The sequence below is a fragment of the Mauremys mutica genome, chromosome 9 (assembly GCF_020497125.1).
Source record: "Mauremys mutica isolate MM-2020 ecotype Southern chromosome 9, ASM2049712v1, whole genome shotgun sequence".
NCBI lineage: Eukaryota > Metazoa > Chordata > Testudines > Geoemydidae > Mauremys > Mauremys mutica.
This window is the reverse complement of record NC_059080.1, coordinates 72576899-72601479: the sequence shown is the minus strand read 5'-3', so window position 1 is coordinate 72601479 and position 24581 is coordinate 72576899. Positions and strand designations below refer to the sequence as shown.

General features: G+C 41.2%; 1 protein-coding gene across 1 annotated transcript; it reads right to left on the bottom strand.

Annotated features, from left to right (window-relative positions):
* Positions 1-1078: 1078 nt before the first annotated feature.
* Positions 1079-24444, bottom strand: ZBTB38 (zinc finger and BTB domain containing 38). Its single transcript, XM_045031369.1, has 2 exons — positions 24385-24444; positions 1079-9673 (listed from the first exon to the last, which is right to left on the bottom strand). Exon 2 carries the CDS (start codon positions 9671-9673, stop codon positions 6089-6091), a length of 3585 nt encoding a protein of 1194 aa, XP_044887304.1. The 5' UTR covers positions 24385-24444; the 3' UTR covers positions 1079-6088.
* Between the last annotated feature and the right edge of the window lie 137 nt (positions 24445-24581).

Below are 24581 nucleotides of genomic sequence, written 5' to 3'. Positions count from 1 at the left end.
CCCGCGTCTCCACCGAAGCCACGGGACCAGCGGACCCTTCGCAGGCACACCTGTGGGAGGTCCACCAGAGCCGCGGGACCAGCGGACCCTCCGCAGGCATGCCGCCAAAGGCTGCCTGCCTGCCGCCCTCCCGGCAACCGGCAGAGTGCCCCCCGCGGCATGCCGCCCCAAGCACGCGCTTGGCGTGCTGGGGCCTGGAGCCGCCCCTGCTAGTGGGCCAATATCCATATCACAAAAGCTATCATCCCAATTGGCTTGGAACTGAATGAGGATGGAGACTGAATTATGCTTTTTAATTTATGAAGGTGGACCCTGTAGAACAGTTTTGACGTTGTTGTAGGGAAGCTTGCAGTACTGCTGCCCAGCTTGGTTTCTGTGCATAAACTAAGCATTTCTGTATCCAAGGCTGTCCACCTTTTACAAAACATCAAATTAAATTAACTTTAGAAAATGTTTTTCAAAATGGTATTATTTTGAGTTTATAAATATGGTAGCTACTGTGTTGTCATTCCTTCAGACTTAAGAAAAATTTTATATTGAAATAAATATTAAATATAGCAAATGTGTAAAATAGGAGATACAAATCTGTTGACCATGTAAATTATAAAAATAAGTCAATATTAAAATCATTTTTAAAAAATGGAGAGACTTATAAAAATAGGAACAGGTTATTTTAATCAAACACAACCAGAATTATAATCACTCTTTCTTAAAATAAAATAGACTTTCCCCAACCCTTAATATCTGCATTTAATAGTATTTTCTAAACAAAAATTCAAATGCAATTATGTAACAAAGTACATTCTTTTACACTGTACAATATTTCCATCTTTTACACTTATTTTAATTCCAGTTTGGTCATTAGTACTCGACTCATTACTTCAACATGTTACTTGTGATAAAAGTCCTACAATTAAATATAAACATGACATGGCCATCTTAATAATTGCTTTGCTATAAACTGTAGAGAATACACAGAATTAGAAAGTCATTGTGTTTTTTATCAAAATATGCAATCCCACCAAACCTAACACAAGCTATCAATATTTTTCTTATGAACCATAGAGTTATATAAAATATTTGTATAAATATTCTACCTGATTTGCTTTGGTCTAGAATGATCGGCATATAAATCCACTTAGAAAATATCCCCATGTATTTCGTCACATTTGTATTGTATTTATTTCATAATCCCAGTTGTCTGGACCTAAAGCTGCTATGGAACCAAAACTCTCATTGATTCATATAATTCATCCCTGGCAGAATAAATAAGTGGACAATACTATTATTTAATTGAGTACTTCACTATCAGTTCAAGTGTAGTTTTATCAGACCAAGATATCACTTCTTTTACAATGTATAATAAAAAACCAAATAACTAAACAAATAGTGTATCATATTTTTATGTAGAATGAAGTTGAGGTTCACCAATCTTTGTCCTGTCCTTTATTTTATAATACTGTATACAGATAAAAATACATGAAGAATAGATAATACAGATGCAGTATTATGGATACTTATCAGATCAGCCCTATGGTATAAAATGTTGATCACAGTCATCTACCTTCCTTGACCATTTTTTAAAAGTATTTTCTCCACCTTCTTCAAAATTAGATCCTTTGTTCCAGTCACCAAAACAATATTCACTGTAAAACTCTGGTCTTACTGGATGTCTCTTTTGAGCTGACCTCTGCCAGCCTTGGTAACGTAGGACCTTATAGAATTCTAAGGGTCACCAAATGAATATTCATGGCTTCTGGCTGTTGGAGGATGACTATGGCTGAGGAGCCATTATCTAGGGTCATCAGCTGACAGTCTCTGCACTACCAGCCATCCCCACAGGACATTGGACGCTACACAGCAGCCTGACTGGGGGAATAGGATGGAATTTCCCAGTTGGAGAATGAGGGGCAAAAAGGGACAATTGTATTTAAGTGGGGTTGGGGGGGGCTCCCTTTGTCACAAGCCAGAAGACCAGGCTGGAGCAAGAGAGAAGGCAGGAGTGTCTGCCTCGCCTGAAACAATGCTCAGATCTCAGGCTCACAGAAGGGGTTAGATCATGCTAAAAGGAGAGCATCTCAGGGCTGTTTATTTTGTAGAGTGCTGTAACTCTTTAGTGCTTTCTTAAGAAATTTCTTTGCTAAGCCTGTATTTTTTGCTTGCCTGCCATTTTGTAGAAGCTCAGAGCTCCCACACTGAGGGGACACATATAAGCCACGGGGGGGTTGGGAGTGCTGAGGCACTGGCTTCAGGGTTCAAGGCAGGTCAGGCTGCAGCGTCCCACATCCCAAGGAAGAATGGCAGACATGGGGGTCTGTAGTTAGGAGTGCTCCTTAGGGCTTGTTTACACGACAATTAGTTCACAGCAAGCTGGGGTGTGAATCTACTCTGCACTAGCCTGCCACAGATTAACTGTCTATGTGGTCTCTGCTGACACACATTAACAATTAATTGGTGCAGTCTGATATGCGTCAGCAGGGTCCACACGGACAGTTAGTCTGTGGCAGGCTAGTTCGAGGTATTTTTGCTGAGGCATTGGTGGAAGAGATCATGCTTTATTGGATCCTTGAGTGCCTCTGGGCTGATTTTCTGTTTGCATCATTTTGGAGATAAATCCAACTGGAAATTATAGAGGAATCTTTCTGTTAGCAACTGCAGGATAGGTCCTTGCAAGACTTCTCCTGAACCGTCGTCTTGCTCTTGCCAAAGACATTCTTCCTGAATCTCAGTGTGGGTTTAGACCATCTAGAGGCACTAATGACATGATCTTCACTGCTCGCCAGCTGCAGGAAAAATGTAGAGAACACCACAGACCACTATACATGGCGTTCACTGACCTGACGGAAGCCTTTGACTCTATTAACAGGGAAGCATTGTGGGAAATCCTTCTGATGTATGGTTGTCCACTGAAATTTGTCACCATTATTCATCTCCTTCACGATGACATACAAGCAGTGATCCTCCATAGTGGGTCTACTATGGCTCCTTATAAGGTTAAGATAGGTGTCAATCAGGGCTGTGTTATTGCCCCCCCCCCACGCTTCTCCATCTTCCTTGCTGCAATGCTTTATTTGATCACGGATAAGATCCTGGTAGGAGTGCAGCTAATCTACCAAATGGATTGCAAGCTGTTCAACCTTAGCTGCTTCCAATCCAGAATTCAAACATCGCTGACTTCAGGCATCGAGCTTCAGTATGCTGACGACACTGTAGTGTGTGTTCACTCAGAAATAGATCTTCAGGTGACCATCAACATCTTTGCTGAAGCATATCAGAAAATGGGACTGATGCTTAACATCCAGAAAACAAAGGTCCTCCATCAGCAAGCTCCTGGTGCACAATTCCCATCACCAGCAATACAGATCCACAATAACCCTCTAAAGAATGTTGCACACATTCCACATCTTGGAAGCCACCTTTCACAGACAGCTGATATTGACGAAGAAATCCAATGCCGGCTCAAATGTGCAAGCCAAACTTTTAGTCTTCTGAGAAAGAGGGTGTTTCAAGATTGCAACATCAGAACCAAAACCAAACTCATGGTCTATAAAGCTGTTGTGATCTCCATCCACCTTACTAAGCTGAAATGTGGACAACATATAGGAGACATCGTAAGGCATGGGAAAAGTATCAATGCTGTATGCATAAGATTCTCTGAATCAAATGGGATAATAGACACTCTAACATGAGCGTTCTCTCATAAGCCAATATTACGAGCATCAAGGTGATGGTTATTTATCATCAACTTCGCTGGGAAAGCTATGTTGTCCAGATGCCTGATTCCAGACTGCCAAAAATAAGTCTTCTACTCTCAATTCAACCAAGGCAAATGCACCAGAGGAGGGCAGAAAAAATGCTATAGGGACATCCTCAAGGCTAATATGAGGAAATGCAATATTGACATCAACTTGTGGGAACACATAACCCAGGACTGACAACAATGGAGGAACTGCTTGAGGCAGAGAACTCAGCACTTTGAGAATCAGATGCAACTACATGTAACAGAAAAATGGAAGCGACAGAAAGACTGTGCTATGGCCCAGACCAATATCCCAGGTTCACCTGCCCTGCTCGGAAACATGGCAGAGTCTGCGGCTCCAGAATAGGCCTTACAAGCCATCAGCAGCCCCACAGATAATTTGAAATGGACAATCCACAAAAGACAATCATCCTCGACTTCAAGAGATTCACGCGGATGAGTGCAGGGTAGATTCACACCCCAACTTGCCACAAATTAAACGTTCCTGGAGAGAAAAACTCAGAGACCCAGAGCTCGGAACACTGACCCAGCTCTAATCAGACCCAGGGGATTAGAAGCATGTGGGATCCAGCAATTGTGTTCACCACAGAAGACTGCTGTCTGTCCAGAGAAGAACACTGAGCCAGGTTGTGAGCATGCAGCCTCAGAGACTAATCCTTAATCAGAGAGGAGTTATACTCCCTTTCTAACAGTCTCAGAATACTGGCTCCTTTCTTACTGAAACAGAATCTGCATCTCTACCAAGACTGATCAGCATATATATAGAAATCAGGCTCATGGTATGAAGTTTGGTGGGGGTACTCTTCCCTGGATGCACATTCTTCATCTATGGAAGAACCTTAAAGATGCTGCAACCCAAAGCATATGATTAGCTCTCTATTTAGTTGTCAGAGAGAGAACTGGGCCAGCATGTGGCCCAATGGTTACTACACCATACTCTAAGAAACTGTAGCTGGATTGTGAGCATGGGCAAGGGCAAGCCCCTATCCCCACTAAATTAAAAAGCCTGCCACGGCAGGAGGCCACTCCTCCTCCACAGTAGACTGGCCTATGCTCCAGTTCCACAGGGGACTATCTCAAATGTGTGTGTGGATGAAAGTGTATAGAGGCAATGAAAAAGCCCTGATTGACGTATGGATGAAAGAAACTAGATATTCCCCACCCCTACCACTCAAAAAAGCAAAACAAAAGGGTAATTTTTATTTGTTGGTTTTAGCCAACTCATTTGAAGACCAAGAACTAGTCCAACTCCTGCTCACAGCATGTGTGAAATTATTCCAGCTGGAGGAACTCTCATGGACTAAGCATCCCGAAATGAGAAGCGAGATGGTTCCAAAAATTAAAGAGTTGCAGGGCCACTGGAAGGCGGGAAATGTATTTACACAAGGTCTTTATACTGGACAGTTCCACAACTCCTTGACCATGAAGCTGGAGTGTGTTTCATTTGGCTTCTACAACAATAAATCTGGATTTGCCCTTGGATTAATTGGCCTGACATACAGTTGATAGCTGGACTTTCCAGGACTAATGCAGCTTGGAAGACTTAATATTTAAGATGAACATTTATTGAATACCACAGGAGTATCATGAATCAGGGTTTCCAATCCTCACTGACACTCAGATATCCACTGCTTATCAATGTAATTGTAAAATTGAATATAGATAGTGTAAAATGTAATAATCATACAACAGTATAAACCAAGGTTTGAGATACAGAAAAGTTTTCCAAAACTGAACTATACTTCATACTCACATTCAATAAACATTTTCTATCTTTACCGGATTATTTTAAGATACTGTATACATTAGGCCATGATCTTTTAAATTTTGTTTTTCATTCATAAACACAATACCATGAAAGTTTGAGTATAAATGCATCACATCATCTTCTGTAGCACAAATTCTTCATAGTGAATGTACTCTGAACCTATATATTTGGTCTTTATTATGTCCAGAGTGATTCAGAATCAAATACGGTATTGTACATTTAAGACAGTTCAGTGGCTAGTTACTTGTAACTCCGATTAAAAAGGTTTTGATTGGAGCTACTGTTTTCTTCTGTGTATGTATTACAACTGTTTACTGTTGCAGAACTATTTTGGATCAGGCTTTTTTTTCCCTCATGCTATGTTTACACTATTGCAAATATTCCTAGCTTTTCTGTTGCAGTGTATTTTTTGCATATACTGTACTAATATATAAAAGTTATTTGGATGAAGAAATGTTATCTTCATTTTTTGAACCTGCCTGAATCTGGAGTTTCCTTTGCATTCCACGCTTCTATACATTTTTCTCCAGTGCTCTTTTCTTGTTTTTGACAACTGTCACTCAAAGTACAACGTCTGGAGTCATACTCTGTATACTATTCACTTCGTTCCCATCTGAGTCAATGAAATGTTGATTTTCCAAATCTTTAGAGCTTTCATTACACAAATACTCTTTTCTATCCTGTTGACTTGGGCTTTTGAATAGATGTTTCTTCTGGTGCATTCCAAGAGCAGCTGCTGTCTTGCAAATTTTAGGGCACTGAAGACAAGCATATCCTTTTCCATTGTGTTCATGTACATGTCTTTGCTCATGATTCCTTTTGGTAGAAAGATATAAAAAACTCTGTAAACAGAATTGACAGTGGTAGCGTTTTTCTCCAGTATGTATTCTTTCATGTATTTTGAGCGTTTCATTTAAAGTGAATGCTTTACTACAATATTGACAGACAAAATCCTTGACACCCAAGTGAATACGTTCATGTTTCTGTAGGTTTCCTGGAACTGAAAAACACTTACCACAGGTTTTACAAGTATACGGCTTTTCTCCAGTATGACATCTCATATGCATTTTTAGTGTGGATGGGCTCTGGAACTGCTTTTGGCATAATTCACAAATATAAGGCTTTGAAGTAGGTACATGCCAATGTATAGGTTCCTGGATTTCTTCGGTGGAAGATTTCTCTCGCTCACAGAGCTCACAATGAAGATTAGGCATTTCTGTGTTTCCTTCTTTACTGATGCCCTTTTCTTCAGGAATTTTTCTAAGTGCATACTCTCTATTGCACGTATTTTCACTTTCACTACTGGAGTTCTTGTTTCCATGATTCTTCCTCCATTTGACTTTTCTCATTTTTCTTAGCTGTTTAGATTTCTTTTTTGGTTTGTAATTATAATAAGGTCTCCAGGGTTTGTCATTGGAATCCTGATCACTTACATCATCGCACATTTCAGTAAGTTCCATACATTCTGATCTGCAAAGCCTAGCTGGGCTTCTTTCTTTTCTCTCTGTTTCAGTCTCCTGAGGCTGATTGTCCTGTTCAGATTCACGTTTAGACCTTCTTCCTCTTTTATAAAACAGTTTGGATCCTAAAATATGTCTTTTTACAATAGCCTCATTCCCAATTTTTACTGTTATTTGACAAAGGGGAGCAACATTACTATCAGTAGATGTTCCTGGTAAGGCAGGCTTTGCAATGTAGGTTTCAGTTTTACTTGATTCTTGAACAGTATCTATAGTCTTGTTAGATGAACCTCCGGATCCTGTAATATACTCTAACTCCTCGAGTGTTTCTCCTCTATTGTACAGAAGTGTTTTCTTTTTTTCTTTAATAGTTTTTGCTTTAGTAATGCCTTTGCCGTAATTATCTGACCCATGTTTACAGTCATCTTTTATGGACTGACTGGCTGTATTATTGGAGGATATTGTCTTACTGCTTCCCATAGAAGTGACTGCATTACTGTGCATTATTACTGATGAGACTCTACTACTGTGCATTATAACCGAGGGTGCTGAGCAGCTATAGTTAATAACAGAGGTTGAATTTTCACTCACATTACTGAAAGACAGAACGGAGGAATCACATTCCTGAGAACCAGAACTAAGTTCCTTTGCAGCTTGGGGCACTGATTTTTCTGCAGTAAAAAAGTCACTTTGTAGGTCAGAATTTAACATTCCTACTGCCCAAGGTGAAACATTCTGAATATTCATAGATGATGTTGCATCATTGCATGAAGATGTATTCAAGGAAATAGTGGTATTGTTTGTTAATATATTATTTTGAAAATTCAGCGAAGGTAGTTCAGAGTTGAGAGAATTCTGAATAATGCAGGTACTAGAAGTTGCTTCATTAACTTGGTTGCTTGCCTGTACATTTTCAAACGAAGAATTCTGGTAGGACTTATAAGGTAGCCTTCTGCATTTCATAGGTAAAAGCCTATAAAGTTTGTAAGGATACATGCTAGGCTTTAAGCCTCCATTAGGTGTTTTTTTATTTACTGCAAGTCGATGGTCAATTGCATGGAAAGATTTCTGATGATTTTTTAGTATATAATAGGTCATGAAAGTCTCAAGGCAGAAAATGCACTGATAACGCCTTTCCCCTGTGTGCCAGATTTCATGTCTGGTACGATATTCAGCTAATGCAAACACTTTGTTGCAGTAATGGCAAGGATAAGTTCTTCTCCATGAATGCACATTTGCATGTCTTCGAAGGCTAGACAATGTTACATAGCTACGTTTGCAAACAATGCATGTATATAATATCTGCCCATCAACAACTTTAACCAAATGATCTGTTTCTGACAAGGTGCAGTTTGCACTGGAGTAATCAGTAATATTGTTTTCAGACAACAGAGGCTCTGTGTTTCCATGTGAGCTTCCATTTCTTTCACCAGTAGTAGTATAGTTATCTAAAATTTTTTGTTCATTTCCACTCTGAACAGATATGCTGCCTGAACTCCTACAGACTTGTTCATGATTCTCCAGTCTGTTAAGATTTGCAAATTGTTTGCTGCAGTATTTGCATATTAAAGGTTCCTGATGATTTGTGTGAAGCTGAAGATGAGTACTGAGTAAAGCTCTGTCATCAAATGATCTGGTACAACAGTTACATCTGTAAACAGGTGGAATAACAGTTGCTATGGATCCAGGGATGTTAGCAGATTTATTTTCCTCTTCTGTGGAAAAAAGTAAGTTTCCTGCCTTATCATGAGGGAAAGGAATAACCGCTTGATCTGTAACTGCTTCTTGTTGAACCTCTGTATTGGTTACTTTGGGGGCTGATATTTTTGCTGTAGCCAAACCAGTACACTGGGGTTTAAAGGCCATCTTTGGTGTACCACATGCTTGTTTTATTGGTTGAAGTAGAGGTGTTGTCTGAAGAGTTTCATAATTGTCTTCACTCATTGTATACAGAGGGCTGCTGTCACGTTCTAAAAAAGGAGTTCCTTGAAAAGCATCACCTCCAGAAGAAACTGCATAGGAGTGTTCAGCTAACGTACTGGCTGGCTCAGCATCTTTTCCAACATCATCCCTATCAAGGCCAACATTGGTTGCTTTAATTGTCTCAGATACCTTTTTAAAACTTGCTCTCAAGTCAAGTGGAGAAAACAAATTATTATTATTTTCAGTTTCAAAAATTGAAAAAGCATTTGTGATTCTTGGCCCGTTTGTGATAGCTGAATCTTCGTGTCTTTTTTCATTTTTTTCTTCTTTGACCACCCCTTTTTCAGTTATACAAAATGCATACGGACAGGGGGAATCTGAAAAATTAATGTCTGTAAGATCTTCCAGAAACGATATTCCCAGTTTTTTCCCTGCAGCTGCAAGGTCTGTTACAGTCTCCTGTCTTTTAACAACTACTGTGGAACTGTAGATATAATTAAGTATTTCAGTAAACACTTCAGCCTTAAGATCATCTAACTCCAGGACATGTCCAGAAATACAGATCGTATGACTCCAAAAAATATTTTTGAAATAAAGGCTTGAAGCTGCTAGTACATTACTGTGGGCTTTAAATTTGGTATCTTCCACAATTATAGTGACATCACATAAAATACCCCGAATGCGCTGTTCATTTAAAATGGAGAGTACCGTATCACTATGAAAGTCATCCTTGAGATCCTTTGACTGGGACATGACTGTCATCTACAACAACAACAAAAGAAGAGTTAACAGTTAAATTTGCTTTTAAAAGCTATTACAAAAATCAGCTCTGTAATTGGGGATTTTTTTCAGGTTTGTTTTGTTTTGAATTCAGGTAAAAAGGGAGGGTGAAGTTATGCAATAGCATTTTCAGGTAAAAAAACTTGGGTTTGATCCTGCAAACAATATTGATGGTAATAGGGTGACTTGTCAGGGAAGTATCTACAATTCTTACTAGTAAATGTTTGCAGGGTGAGGCCCTGTATTTCAGAATTAATTGTAAAGGGTCCCCTCTACCCCCGACTCAATTTTCATACAAAAGTTGACCCATTCTGTAGAAATGGGTAAATTATCCAAGGAGCTAAAGAAAATAACATTCATTTGTAACTCAAATGCATTTACATACATCATAAGTTATATATTCAAAGTATGTTCTGTCATAATGTTTCATTGAAGGTCTACACAAATCAATAATATTTACAAACAGATTAGAGATGGAGGAGCTCTGGTAGCTCCTCAGTAGCAGGGACAGGAGAAAAAGCAGCTCTCTTGTTCCTCAATAGCCAGATCAATTCTTTATATTTGCAATCTGGCTGATATCCAGTATTTAAAATCAGAGCCTCCAGCCGTCTGAATGGCCAGTGGTGCAAGTGATGAAGTTTAGCCTGAATGAACAAAGAAACTGAACTTAACCCTAGAGATAGTCCCTCCAAGGTCAAGGTTGAGACATATTGATGTGGCAGTGTGAGGAAACTTGAACTACTGCTACTCATATTGTATCTGTTCCATGGATAACAGAGGACTTAGAGCTCCAGGACTGTGTAATCACATTTAACATTTGATCCCATTAATAAAAAAATTACAGAAAAATTAGAGGTTCCAAAAATTAAAAAGCTCCAAAGACAAAATATTGTTTTAAAAACCAAATGATAAAACACACAAATCATGAGTTTAACATCAACAGATGTTCTTTTATACAAGAATTCTTTTATATAATTCATTAAAATTAATATTTAAATTAATTGTTGGGCATTATTAGATAGAACCTCATTAATAATGACTGGATGTTTCATTGTGAATTACTGAATTTTGTGAATTAAAAATACAATAATAAAAATCCAGGGTAATGATAACAAAATGTATTTTGTTTATTTTGTCATTTTGGGTTTTTTTTGTAATAGCAGTTCACAGTATCCTAATAACTATGCTTGACTTTTTTTTAAAAATCATACCAATAATGAGAGCTCATTGCAATACTCTGCTGTTTAATGTTTGCTGAGTGATATTAAAATGCCTCCATTTTATTTTATTGAGGATTACGAAGTGTTCAGACTAGCAAGGCACTATTATATAAAGTTTTCACTTCAGTAAGAAGGAAGGATGCCAAGATTCTCAGAATGAAACAGTATATTAATGGAAATAAAATAAGGAAAAGAGAAAACAGTTAATGGGTGGAACTGACTGAATATATGCTACAGAAATCTCTCTGATTTTTACCAAATACTGGATTCTGTTCAAATTTAGAACTGTTCTGTAGCATAACATGAATCCCCTTCTTTTTTCTCCCTACTTTAAGCTCTGCTTTCAAGTCATCAGAGTAAGAAGTAACATTTCCATATTCAGTTAGCAATCACCAGAGCCAAAGATCTGCAAGACTACTAATCAGGGCCAGTCCACAACATTTTGGCACCTGAGGCAGGGAAATCAAATGATGCCCCCAAGCCCCCTCGCTTGGGCCAAAACTTTGAAAGGACTGACTTCTGCCTTCTTCCTGGTCTACTCCTCTCATGGTACTGCTCTGCTACGTACCCCAATAAAGGAGAACTAACAACTTAAAATGCCTTGTTCAAAAATTTTAAGTAACACTTAACTTTGAAACGCCTGAACAGCAAATGTAACTTTTCTTGTCTGCATAGTAAACACTGGCATTTTTATCTGTTTGAATAATCAAAGTGGTGCTTTCCGTGCCTTCTTGGTAGCAAAGATCTGAACTGCATCCTGAAGGTCCACAGTCTGGGCCAGCTCATGCTCTGCTGAGATGGTTGCAAGGCCGACCAGCCTCTCCTGTGTCATTGTGGAGTGTAGATGTGTTTTTATTACCTTCAGCTTGGAGAAGCTGCATTCTCCACTGGCAACTGTTACAGGAAGTGTTAGAAGTATGCGCAGAGCAACAAAAGCATTTGGAAAGAGGGTGGTCATCTAATTTTGCACATATATTCCAGAACAGCCTTTGGAGTTGATCCTGCTTTAATGTATCTTGAAAGGGCTTTCAGTTCATCACCTAATCACTCGCATCAATATCGCGCATGTCATCATGTGTCAACACTGTCTCTAGTGCCCTGCATTGCTGGTGTAGGTCTTCTTCAGGTACAGTGAGGAGTTTTGGAATATCATACAACATCCCAAATATACTGCTGTGTTCCTTGAGCTGCAGGAAATAATGGCAACTATGGTATCATCTATCTTCCCAATTTGGTGTTTGATAAGCTTTATTGCCTCCACTCGACTTTCCCATTGTGTGGCACTCAGTGGTTTCAGTGTCAGAGAGGATGTTCCCAGATGTTGCTTCAAAATTTGCCATTGATGAGTTGATGCAGAGAAAAATACATAGATGCTTTGAATTACATTAAAAAATTCAGCAGCCTCACTAGAATCTGATGCTGCATCACTGACCACCAAGTTCAATGAACGAGAACTGCATGGGACAGAAAAAGCTAGAGGGTTTAACTTTCGGATCAGTGTCTGCACTCCTCTGTTCTTTCCTCTCATTTTGGCACCATTATCGTAGCCCTGACCTCTCATGTCAGCTATTGCAATTCCCATATCTTCCAGCTTTTTAAGAAGCACATTTGTCATACCAGCTCCTGTAGTATCATCAATGTCAATACATTCTAGAAAATGCTCTCTGACAGTCACCATTGCAGGGACATTTTCACTAGGTTCTGTTGTTGTTACAAAACGCACCATTAAAGACTTTTGTTTCATATGACTGATGTCAGGTGTGCAGTCCAGAATAACAGAGTAATATCTTGCTGACTTCAGATCTGCCACAATCTTCTGTTTGACTTTTGTTGCCAGTAACTGTATGATCTCATTTTGAATTGTTTTTCCAAGGTAGTGGTGTATGTACATTTCTTGGGTGGTGACTCTTCTTAGATGCTCCTGGAGTACAGCATCAAACTCAGCCATCAGCTCCACAATTTTAAGGACGTTTCCATTGTTCGGCACATACAGCTGATCTGAAATGCCGCGCAGTGCTAGGTTTTGGGTAGCAAGCATTCTCACAATGGCAATGAGCCTTTTCAGAACATTTTGCCAATAAAGAGACTCTGATGCAATCTTCTCTTGATGCAGATCATCCATGGTGGCCTTTAACCTTAGTCTCATCTCAAGCTCTTTCCACCTATGGAATGCTCTCTGGTGATTTGCTGCCTTCTCATGGCATGCCAGATTTCTAGCCTGATTTTTCCAGTCCTTTGTTCCTGTAGAACCCAATGTGGCTGGAACATTAGACTGGAAGAGTTTGCAACAAAAAAAGTATGCAGCATTCTGGGTTTTTGAGTACATAAGCCATGGCCTCTCCACTTTGTCACCATTGGGGATTTCACACTAGCAATGTGTTGGATGGAAACTTCTATTTTCATTGTCTTTGGGGAACATGAAGTTTTTCACTTTCTGTGGCCCATGCAGTACAAGGAAGTCACTCAGGCTACTGCTCGAGTGGGTCCACAGTCTTGGATCATCTAGACTTATGGAACTAAACGTAGCAGCAGCTGTTTCTTGCACCTCCACCACACTCTTCTCTTATCTACAGTTCAGGAATGTGCATGGTTACATCCATTTGAGATGGAGATATGGATGCTGCAGTAGCTGCCAGGTCACCTGCACACTGACTAACTGGAAGATCAGGCATCTCCTCACCACTCAGATCCTCACTGGGGCCGGAACATTTGTGTCTATGTATCTCAGGAGAGCTCCTTCCTGCTTAGATAGAAAAGCTTCCTTTGCTTGTGTGCTTTTTTTCTGAATGCTGCCCTAGAGGGGTGTTTTCTTCTTTCACTCAGGACTGCTGTTCTGTGCCAGCTATAGTGGCTCTCAACACTCAATTGAAGGGGACAAATAAGCAGGCTGATAGCAGGGCCTGAGCGCAGGGCCGCCCGGGGGGTAGGGGGGGGACAAGAGGGGCAATTTGCCCCAGGCCCCACAGGGGCCCCCACGAGAGTTTTTTGGGGCCCCTGGAGCAGGGTCCTTCACTCGCTCTGGGGGCCCCAGAAAACTCTCGCGGGGCCCGGGCCCCCGGAGCCTCTTCCACTCCAGATCATCGTCGGCAATTCGGCGGCGGGGGATCCTTCCGCCCCGGGACCCGCCGCTGAAGTGCCGGGTCTTTGGTGGCAATTCGGCAGCGGGGCCCCCCCGCTGTTGAAAACTCCAGGCCTCCTGAATCCTCTGGGCGGCCCTGCCTGGTAGTGAGGGAAGATATCAGTGTCTTAGGGGCCTAACTGGCTCCTGCTACTTCAGTTGACTGCCTGTTCTCCTCAAGTGGGTTCAGGGAAGCAGCAGGAAACAGGAAGCTCCCTGAGAAGCTGGTGTTAATCAGTCCAGGCTCCTGGGGGTGCTAGAGAGGTACATAAGAGGCTCCTCCTCCTCTCCCTCCCTGCAACTCCTGCTGCTGTTTCTGTTATTCCCTCTCACTTTTTCTCCTGCCTGCCTGTTATGTCTCTTGTGCCCTCCTTTAGCCAGCACAACACTCCATCATCTCTGTGCATCTAGAGCAGAGAGAATACATATGTACCAGCAACAGACACAATTTTCTGCACCAGTGGTTCCCAAACTTTCACAACCTGTGAACCCCTTTCACTAAAATGTCAAGTCTCACGAACCCCCTCCTAAAAATGAATATTTCCAGGGATTTTCTTCTTTACCTGAGTATAAGTTATAAAAGCAGTGATCTTGGAAATATAAAATTTGTTTTTATGACATGCTTATTACACACTATTTATTATTAATTACCATTTATCATTACAGTATTTTTATTACATTATGAAAACAGCAGCACTCTTCCAAGATCTCACTTTTGTAGCTTGTATCACTTTGAATAAGCCTGTTATAAGACAAGGCTCCTATGTTTCATCGAGGAGTATCAGATGTGACACAGCATGAAGGTACTTAAGAAGCCAACTCAAAGAGTTCCTCCTACACAAGCATTCAGGTCTTGAGCAGTCCAGGCAAGCAACACATGTTACAACAAAGCTTAAACTTGTTCTTCATAATAATTTTAAAAACAATACTAGCTGCCTATTTAATTTTAAAAACAGCAAAAAATATCCACCTCCTTTTCCATTACTTATAAGGAGTCTTGAAGTTAAAATCTCCTCAGTGTGATAGATATGCTTGCTTTGATCTGCTTAGCTCTTGGAAGTCCAGGGGCTCCAGGTTGCTGGCCCCAAGCTGCCCGGGGTCCCTAGCGACAGCTCTGTTCGCCATTAGGGAATTTTTTCCCAAGAACCCCTTGTAACATTTCATGAACCCCCAGGCGTTCATGAACCCCAGTTTGGGAACCTCTGTTCTACATTCTGGGTCGTAGTGCCGCCCCCCCACAGTCTGGCACCTGAGGCAGCCGCCTCAGTTCACCTCATGGTAAGGCCAGCCCTGCTACTCATGTATGACACTTCATCAGTTTAAACTACAATGGATCCAAGAGAGAATGACTAAATATGGACACTTATGATTTGTAATCAGGGTCAAATTATAACACTATGTGGTGGGTGAGCCAGTACTGTTTTCTGTAGCAACTTGTGTGCTAAATGTAAGCTTTCAGTTTAAAAAATTTAAGCCACTAGCCCTATAGTCACAAAGATTATCTCCAAAAATCAAATATATATCAATAAAGTGAGGTCTTCTGGAATCTATGGCCAGCCTAAAACAAAAGTTCTGAAAGAGGTGTGAATTACCCCATTCCCCTCACTGCAGCGTTAGCTCTGAACTCTAATGACAATTTAAAAAAGGGAACTTTAATTACTTCACTGCTAATCAAAGCAGATATGAAAGACAATCCATATTATGACAATATGCACAATATATTGAGAGAGACATTTTATTTTGGTATCACAAGTGGAGCTTGAGAATAAAATCACTTATTTTTACAATCTGGCTCGGGGCTCCTGTTTGTAAATCCATCATACGCAAATCCGACTTACCAAAAAAGTTCCGTAAGCTAGAAATAGGAATTTGGGGCTTGGGTTTTTTTTTTTTTTTGCGTAATGGTCAGAGATACGTTTCCGACTTATACAAAATTTGAGTTATGCAAGGCATTCCGGAACGGAACGCTTGTGTAAATCGGGGAGCGTCTGTATGTAATGAATCAATTACAGAAATGAATTCAGTAATATATACTGCGAGATAAAATACTACATCTGCACATAAGCAGGGTATTGAGCAACAGTGCCCTAAGAAAGTCAAATTGATTGTGGCTGGCCCAGATCCTCAGCTAGTGAAAGATGGAAGTCAATGGAGAGATGCCCGCTTGTACAAGCTGAGAATCTAGATCACACCTTCATGCATATACATTTTAAATGATGTTGCATTATATAGTTTTTCATTAAATTTGAATAGGTTATAATAAGAAATATTAAACATTAATTCACTTTAATTAGAATACCGACCTGAAAATTGTTTTAGTTTAAGACTGCTACTTCTTTTGGCCCACTATCCGAAAACCCAGACAAAATTAGTTTCTAGTACATGAGACTATCTTCTACATAAAGAGTACTGATAAAAATTGTTCCTTCAGGCAAGCAGCCACAATCCCATAGAGATATTGTACTAGCAATTATTTTTTCATAGACAATGGCTGACATTACATCAGACTTGCTCATGTGATATGGTATTAGAAACACAAGCATTAGATGTCAAAAACAAGATCTCACAAAAGAAGCTATTGTATTACTTTCTGTGTAAGAAAAAAATACTGTCAACTCTACCTCCCAGTGACCAAGGTAAGAGAAGCTTGCCAGAATTTTTTTTAATCATTCTTTGTAATAGCATAGTTAGTGTTAGTTTGAAAGGACAGATCATCTGACACACTGTTGCTAACTACATCAGATGGCTATTTCTACACTAAAATTAATTTATACACAAAGTCCATAATAAGTGAACTGAAATGTTCATAATAGAAAGATTGGCTGATTCTTCAGCCAGTTACTTCAGCATACCATCTTTAGGGGAAAATACTCATGATTTAGACTTGTACCTGCATGCACACAGATTACAAGCCTTTGTAGTCTCTGAATCATGGATGTTGCACTCTGCTTAGTACAGTACCTCTTTGCATAGCTTCTTTGGAGAAAGCAGAAGTTATGATTTGTTATTTGGGCATTAATCTTGTACTATACTCTACACCATCTGAAAAACTACATGAAAAAACTCCAATATGGAGCAAGCTGTTTTTCACATATAATACTTTTTGCTTCCCTTTGTCTTGGCTAGTACAATCCCAAAAGAGTTTGCCTGCATAAGCGCTGACTCCATGGGTGCTCTGGGGCTGAAGCACTCACGGGAAAAAAAACAGTGGGTGTTCAGCACCCACTGGCAGCCCTGCAGATCAGCTCCTTCCCTTCTCGATCAGCTCTTCCATCTCCCTCCCAGCGCTTCCCATGGATCAGTGGTTCAGGAGGCACTTGGGGGGGAGTAGCAGGAGCAGGAAGAAGTGAGCGGGAGGAGATGGAACAGGGAGGGAGTGGGGTCTTGGGCAGTGATGAGCTGCTAAAATCTTAACAACCGGTTCTCTATAAAAAGTTCTGATTTAAGAGATGTGCCAGAGCATGTATTTTTTGTACCAATAGGGTTACTATATATCCGTATTTTCCTGGGAGGAATTTTTAAATTTTAAAAATTCTGCCCAGACAGCAATTTAAGAACTGAAAAGCTGGACATGTCCAGGAAAATACGGCTATATGTTAACCCTACCTAAAGTTCTTTTTTAAAAAGATGGGCCTGAACTAGAAATGAGCTCCTTTTCACATGTGTGGGTCCCCGCCACTCCCTTGGGGTGTGCTAGGGTGACCAGATGTCCCTATTTTACAGGGACAGTCTCAATTTTGGGGTCTTTTTCTTATATAGGCTCCTATTACCCTCACCCTCTGTCCCGATTTTTCAGACTTGCTGTCTGGTCACCCTAGGATGTGCACATGTGTGGGTCCCAGCTGCTCCCTCCCCCCCCCCATTGAAGCAGGTGTGCAGGGTTAGTGCCCTGAGAACTGCAGGGCACCAGTGGACATAGGGCTGGCTGCAGACAGGGGCGTGGGGCAGGGCTAGCTGGAGGCAGGGAGTGTGACACGGGCTGGCTGCAACAGGGGCTGGCTGTGGGTAGGTGATGCAGACAGGGGCTAGCAGGGGGCAGCTGCGGGCAGAGGGTGGCTGTGGGCAGAGAGTGGCTGTGGCAGGAGGTGGCTGCGGCAGGGGCTGCGGCAGGGGGTGGCTGTGGCAGGAGCTGTGGGCAGGAGATGCAGGTACTCACACACGGGGAGCGGCTGGGAGCAGCCGGGGACCCACCAGGCAGCAGCCGGAGCCCCAGGGCCAGAGGTCCGAGGAGCAGCAGCAGCAGCAACTGGGCCAGGAGGCAGCCCACATGGCTCCCGCAGCAAAGCGCAGCGCCCCCCTGTGGCTGGGAGGAGGAATTACACCCTTCCAGCCAAAGCCCGTCAAAGCTTCCCTCGCAGGGAAGCCAGTTAACAAGCGGTTCTAAAACCGCTTCTAAATTTAACAACTGGTTCGTGTGAACCGGCTCCAGCTCACCCCGGGTCTTGGGGGAAGAAGTAGAGGCAGGGCCTGGGGCGGAGCAAGGGGTTGAGCACAACCCCTTCCCCTCCCCCCTGGGAACTACAGCAGTCAGTGCATCCATTTGCCTGTACACAAGTATTGATTCTCCACTGCCTGGCACCCTGCATAGTCATCTACAACTGTGCAAAGTGAGTGTTAAATGCTACCCTAACAGAATTCTCCACTCACTTTATACTGGTGGTAGCATTGTACACCCACTTTATAAAAGGTAAATGAGAATGCAAGGTGCAAGGGAGTAAGCAATCAGGCCTATAGTTTCCAAGGGATCCATACTAAGGTTGTGAAAGCAAATAATCAAGAACTCTTGACAGGCTACACAGTTACACACTCTCTATAGCAGGGGTTGGCAACCTTTCAGAAGTGGTGTGCCGAGTCTTCATTTATTCACTCTAATTTAAGGTTTTGCGTGCCAGTAATACATTTTAATGTTTTTAGAAGGTCTCTTTCTATAACTAAACTTTTGTTATATGTTAAGTAAATAAGGTTTTTAAAATGTTTAAGAAGCTTCATTTAAACTTAAATTAAAATGCAGAGCCCCCCCAGACTGGAGGCCAGGACCCGGGCAGTGTGAGTGCCACTGAAAATCAGCTTGTGTGTTGCCTTCTGCACGCATGCCATAGGTTGCCTACCCCTGCTCTATAGGAACTACTCATGTTGCAAGCCAATTTGAGGTACTACTGTTTGAGCATCTGCTCTTCTTCATTATAGAGCTTTAGACAGAACTTGTAATTTTGATTATAGATTGTGGTCCAAATCATAGATAAACTCTATAGTCATGGTGGGTTTCTTGGCTCATTGGTCAAAAGTCTAACCCAAAGGGACTAGTTCAAATTTTTTATGGTCCCATGTCCTTGAGACTCTAATAGGAACATCAAACTGGAAGGAACATCCTAAGTCATTGAGTCCAGTTCCCTGCTAAGACAGGCAACCTCCTCATATAATCCCTATCATAACTGATCATAATTCTGAGGTTCCACTGTATTTTAAAAATAGAATTTGAACACATCAGGAACGATTTGTTTCAGAGTAGCAACCATGTTAGTCTGTATCCGCAAAAAGAACAGGAGTACTTGTGGCACCTTAGACACTAACAAATTTATTTGAGCATAAGCTTTCGTGGGCTACAGCCCACTTAATCATATGCATAGACTGGAACATATAGTGAGGAGATATATATACATACAGAGAACATGAAAAGGTGGGAGTTGCCTACTCTAAGAGGCTAATTCATTAAGATAAGCTATTATCAGCAGGAGACAAAAAACGTTTGTAGTGATAATCAAGATAGCCCATTTGAGACAGTTTGACAAGAAGGTGTGAGGATACTTAACATGGGGAAATATATTCAATGTGTGTAATGGCTCAGCCACTCCCAGTCTCTATTTAAACCTAAGTAGATGGTATCTAGTTTGCATATTAATTCAAGTTCAGCAGTTTCTCATTGGAGTCTGTTTTTGAAACTTTTCTGTTGCAAAATTGCCACCTTTAAATCTGTTACTAAGTGACCAGAGAGGTTGAAGTGTTCTCCTACTGGTTTCTGAATGTTGATTCCTGATGTGAGAATGGAGGTTGTTCTGAAATGATCATAGCTGAACAAAATGTTATGGTTGTTCTTTCATAGAATCATAGAATATCAGGGTTGGAAGGGACCTCAGGAGGTCATCTAGGCCAACCCCCTGCTCAAAGCAGGACCAATCCCCAGACAGATTTTTGCCCCAGATCCCTAATTGGCCCCCTCAAGGATTGAACTCACAACCCTGGGTTTAGCAGGCCAATGCTCAAACCAAAAGTTTACAATGAATATTGACTTAATACAGCTTTGGAACTTAACTATGCAGAAGGAAAATGCTGTTTTCAACCATCTTAATTTAAATGAGACAAGCACAGAAACAGTTTCTTTGTCAATTTTGTTTTTAAACTTTCCCTTTACTTTTTAGTAGTTTACATATAACACAGTACTGTACTGTACTTGCCCCCTGCCCACTGCTGTCTGATGAACTTCTGGTTCCAAATTAGGTGTGTGGTGGACCAGTCAGTTCGTAGCTCTGGTATTCGTAACTCTGAGGTTCTACTGTAGTTAGGTTGTTCACCTCCACTATTCCTATTGGGAGGCTATTCCAGACCCTCACTCCTCTGATCATTAGAAACTTTCTTCTAGTTTCCAGCCTAAATTTACACATGGCCAGTTTATACCCATTTGTTGTGCCAAGACTGTCATTTAGATTAGATTAAATAGCTCTTCTCCCTCCCTGGTGTTTATCCGCTTGATGTATTTATAGAGCAATATCTGTTCTCAGCCAAGCTCTCTAGTCTCCTTTCATAAAATAGGCTCTTCATTCCCTGATCATCCTGGTAGCCCTTTTCGGCACCTGTTCCAGTTTGAATTAATCTTTCTTCAACGTGAGCAACTGGAACTGTGCACAGTATTTCACATGAGGTCTGATCAATGCCCTCTACAATGGCATTAGTACTTCCCTATCTCTACTAGAAATACCCTGCCTGATACACCTAAGACTGCATTTGACTTTCTTACAGCTGCATTACATTGTTGGCTCATAGTCATCCTGTGATTGACGAATACACCCAGGTCTTCCTCCTCCATCATTTCCAACATAATAATTCCAATTTATAGCAGAATTTTTTATTAGTTCCTCAGTACAAGACAATGCACTTTGTACTCTTAAATATAATCCCATTTCTATTATTCCAGCCAAACCTGAGTGGTACTGTAGCCACAATGTATCAGGTCACCATGCCATTCACTCAGTTTTGGCCTCACAGCCCTCCCATCATGACAGAGGTAAAGTGGGGCCAAATCTGAGTGGGGAGTGGGGTAGCCAGTGGTACACACTGAGTGTAATGTGTGTATGGCTGCAGGTGACACTGCATGTAGGAAGTTATTACTCTATCCTCTACAGAGGAGTAAAGCTGTTGACACAGTTTCATAAACATTTCTCACACGTCAAGGACCTTAAGCACAATGTTCAATAAGACAAAAATTATTGGGTTACCAATTTTGGCAGCAAATGAAGATCAGTTCAGGCTGATACTTTTACCTGGAAACAGTGACCATTACTATAAATAATCTCAATGTTAAATCTAAATAAAAAGACTGAAAATTGTGAAATGTAAGTACAAATCTGACTAATCATACTTCAAGGAGGTATAGTTAATTATATAACAACATACAACACCACAGACACCTTATGGGTGTGTGTGTTTGAAGATGTGGACTGGTTGTAAAGTGAAGAAGCTATTGGAGACCCATCATCATTTTGAACTTTGATGTATGGGCTGGGGAAAGCAGACAGGTGCAAGGGAGCACATGGTTTGGGTAGAGACATCCCACAAGGGAAAGCTCTATTAACAGGTATTCTCTATATCCTAATAAAGAGGAGAGGATACAAGTTAATAAAGTACAAGTAGGAACTGAACAGAAATGATGAAAAGAAAAAGAGTCCCATTCAATTACATCACATGAAGGCAGACAACTAAAAAGTGACACATTTTATAATGCCGATATTAAAATGTAGACACTGATGATGTAATAGGTATCACAGAAAATTGGTGGAATGATGACAATCCATGGAACATGGTAATACCGGGATATAAAATATATAGGAATGAAGAGTAGGATGTGCTGGTGAGGGAGTGGCACTATATGCGAAAGAAAGCATAGAGTCAAATATAGTAAAAATCTTAAATAAATCAAACTATACCATAGAATCTCTATGGATAGAAATTCTATGATGGAATAATAATAGTAAAGCAGTAGGAATATACTACCTACTATCTGACCGGGATGGTGATGGTCAAATGCTCAGGGAGATTAGAGAGCCTATAATAGAAAACTCAATAATAATAGGGAATTCAACTATCCCCATTTTGACTGTGTACATATCATCTCAGGATGGGATGCTGAGATAAAGTTTCTAGACACCATTAATAATTGCTTCTTGGAGCAGCTAGTCCTGGAACCTACAAGGTGAGACACAATTCTTGATTTAGTCTTAAGTGGAGCACAGGATCTGGTCCAAGGGGGAATATATCTAAACTGCTCAGTAATAGCGACCATAATGATATTAAATTTAATATTCTTGTGGAAGGGAAAATGTCAAAGAAGCCCACCACAGTAGCATTTAATTTCAGAAAGGGGAACACCACAAAGATGAGGAAGCTAGTTAAAAAACAAAAATGAAAAGGTAGTCACAAGAGCAAAATGCCTGCAAGCTGCATGGAAACTTTAAAAAACACTGTAATAGAGGCTCAAATTAAATGTATACCCCAAACTAAAAAATGTAGTAAGAGGGCCAAACAAATGCCACCACAGCTAAGCAATAGAGTGAAAAAAGTGGTTAGAGGCAAAAAGGCATTCTTTAAAAACTGGAAGTCAAATCCTACAGAGGAAAATAGAAAGGCGCATAAACTCTGGCAAGTCAAGTGTAGAAATATAATTAGGCAGACCAAAAAAGGAACACTCTAAGACCAGGCTATTGTGGAGAAGCCAAATGTATTCTTTGCATTGGTCTTCACTACAGAGGATATAAGGGAGAGTCCTACATTTGAGCCATTCCTTTTTGGTGACAAACCTGAGGAAGTGTCCCAGATTGAGATGCCAGTAGAGGTGATTTTGGAATAAATAGATAAACAGTATTAAGTCCCCAGGACCAAATGGTATTCACCCAAGAGTTCTGAAGGAACTCAAATATGAAACTGCAAAACTACTAACTGTGGAATGTAACCTATCACTTAAATCAGCTTCCATACAAGATGACTGGAGAATAGCTAGTGTGACACCAATTTTTAAAAAAGGCTTCAGAGACGATCCTGGGATTACAGGCCAGTAAACTTAATTTCAGTATCAGGCAAGTTGGTTGAAACTACAGGAAAGAACAGAATTACCAGACACATAAATGAACACGATTTGTTGGGGAAGGGCCAACACGGCTTGTGTCAGGGGAAATCATGCTTTACCAATTTATTAGAATTCTTGGAGGGGGGCTCAACAAGCATGTGGACAAGAGTGATTCAGTTGATAAAGTGCACTTGAGGGACTTTGTGAAAGGCTTTCACAAAGTCCCTCAACAAAGGCTCTTAAGCAAAGTAAGCAGTCATGGCATAAGAGAGAAGATCATCTCATGGATCAGTGACTGGTTAAAAGACAGTAAACAAAGGACAGAAATAAAAGGTCAGTTTTTAGAATGGACAGTGAGAAATAGCGGCGTCCCCAAGGGATCTGTACTGGGACCAGTGCTGTTCAACATATTCATAAATGAAGTGACACAATTTGCAGATGATACAATCATAGGTGCTGACTTCTACCGGGTGCTAGACCCCCCTCTGCCCCCGGCCCCGCTCTGACTCCACCCCTGCGCCTTGCCCCCTCCCGCCCCCATTCCAACCCCTTCCCCAAAGTCCCCGCCCCAACTCTGATCCCTCCCTACCCCTATTCCGACTCCTTCCCCCAAACCCCACACCAGCCCCGCCTCTTCCTCACCTCCTCCCCTGATTGCGCCACATTCCCATTCCTCCCCCTCCCTCCCGCAGCTGGGAGGTAGGCGGAGGAGCGGGGACACGGTGCTCTCAGGGGAGGAGGCAGAGGCGAGGCAGGGTGGGGAGCTTGGCTGCCAGTGGGTGCAGAGCACTGAGTAATTTTTCCCAGCCCCGGAGCACCCACGGAGTTGGTGCCTATGGATACAATATTACTCCAGATAATTAAGTCCAAAGCACACTACAAAGAGTTACAAAGGGTTCTCACAAAACCGGGTAACAAAATGGCAGATAAAATTCAGTGTTTACAAATGCAAAGTAACGCGCACTGGAAAACATAATCCCAACTATACATACAAAATGATGGAGTCTAAATTAGCTGTTACCACTCAAGAAATATCTTGGAACCATCGTGGATAGTTCTCTGAAAGCCTCTGCTCAATATGCAGCAGCAGTCAAACAAGCCAACAGAATGTTAGGAACCAATCAGAAAGGGACAGATAACAAGACAGAAAACATCACAATGCCTCTATATAAATCCATGGTACACCCACAGCTTGAATCTTGCCTGTAGTTCTGGTCG

Coding starts and splice junctions, on each gene's coding strand:
- ZBTB38 (XM_045031369.1), bottom strand. CDS start 9,673: ATGACAGTCATGTCCCAGTCAAAGGATCTCAAGGATGACTTTCATAGT.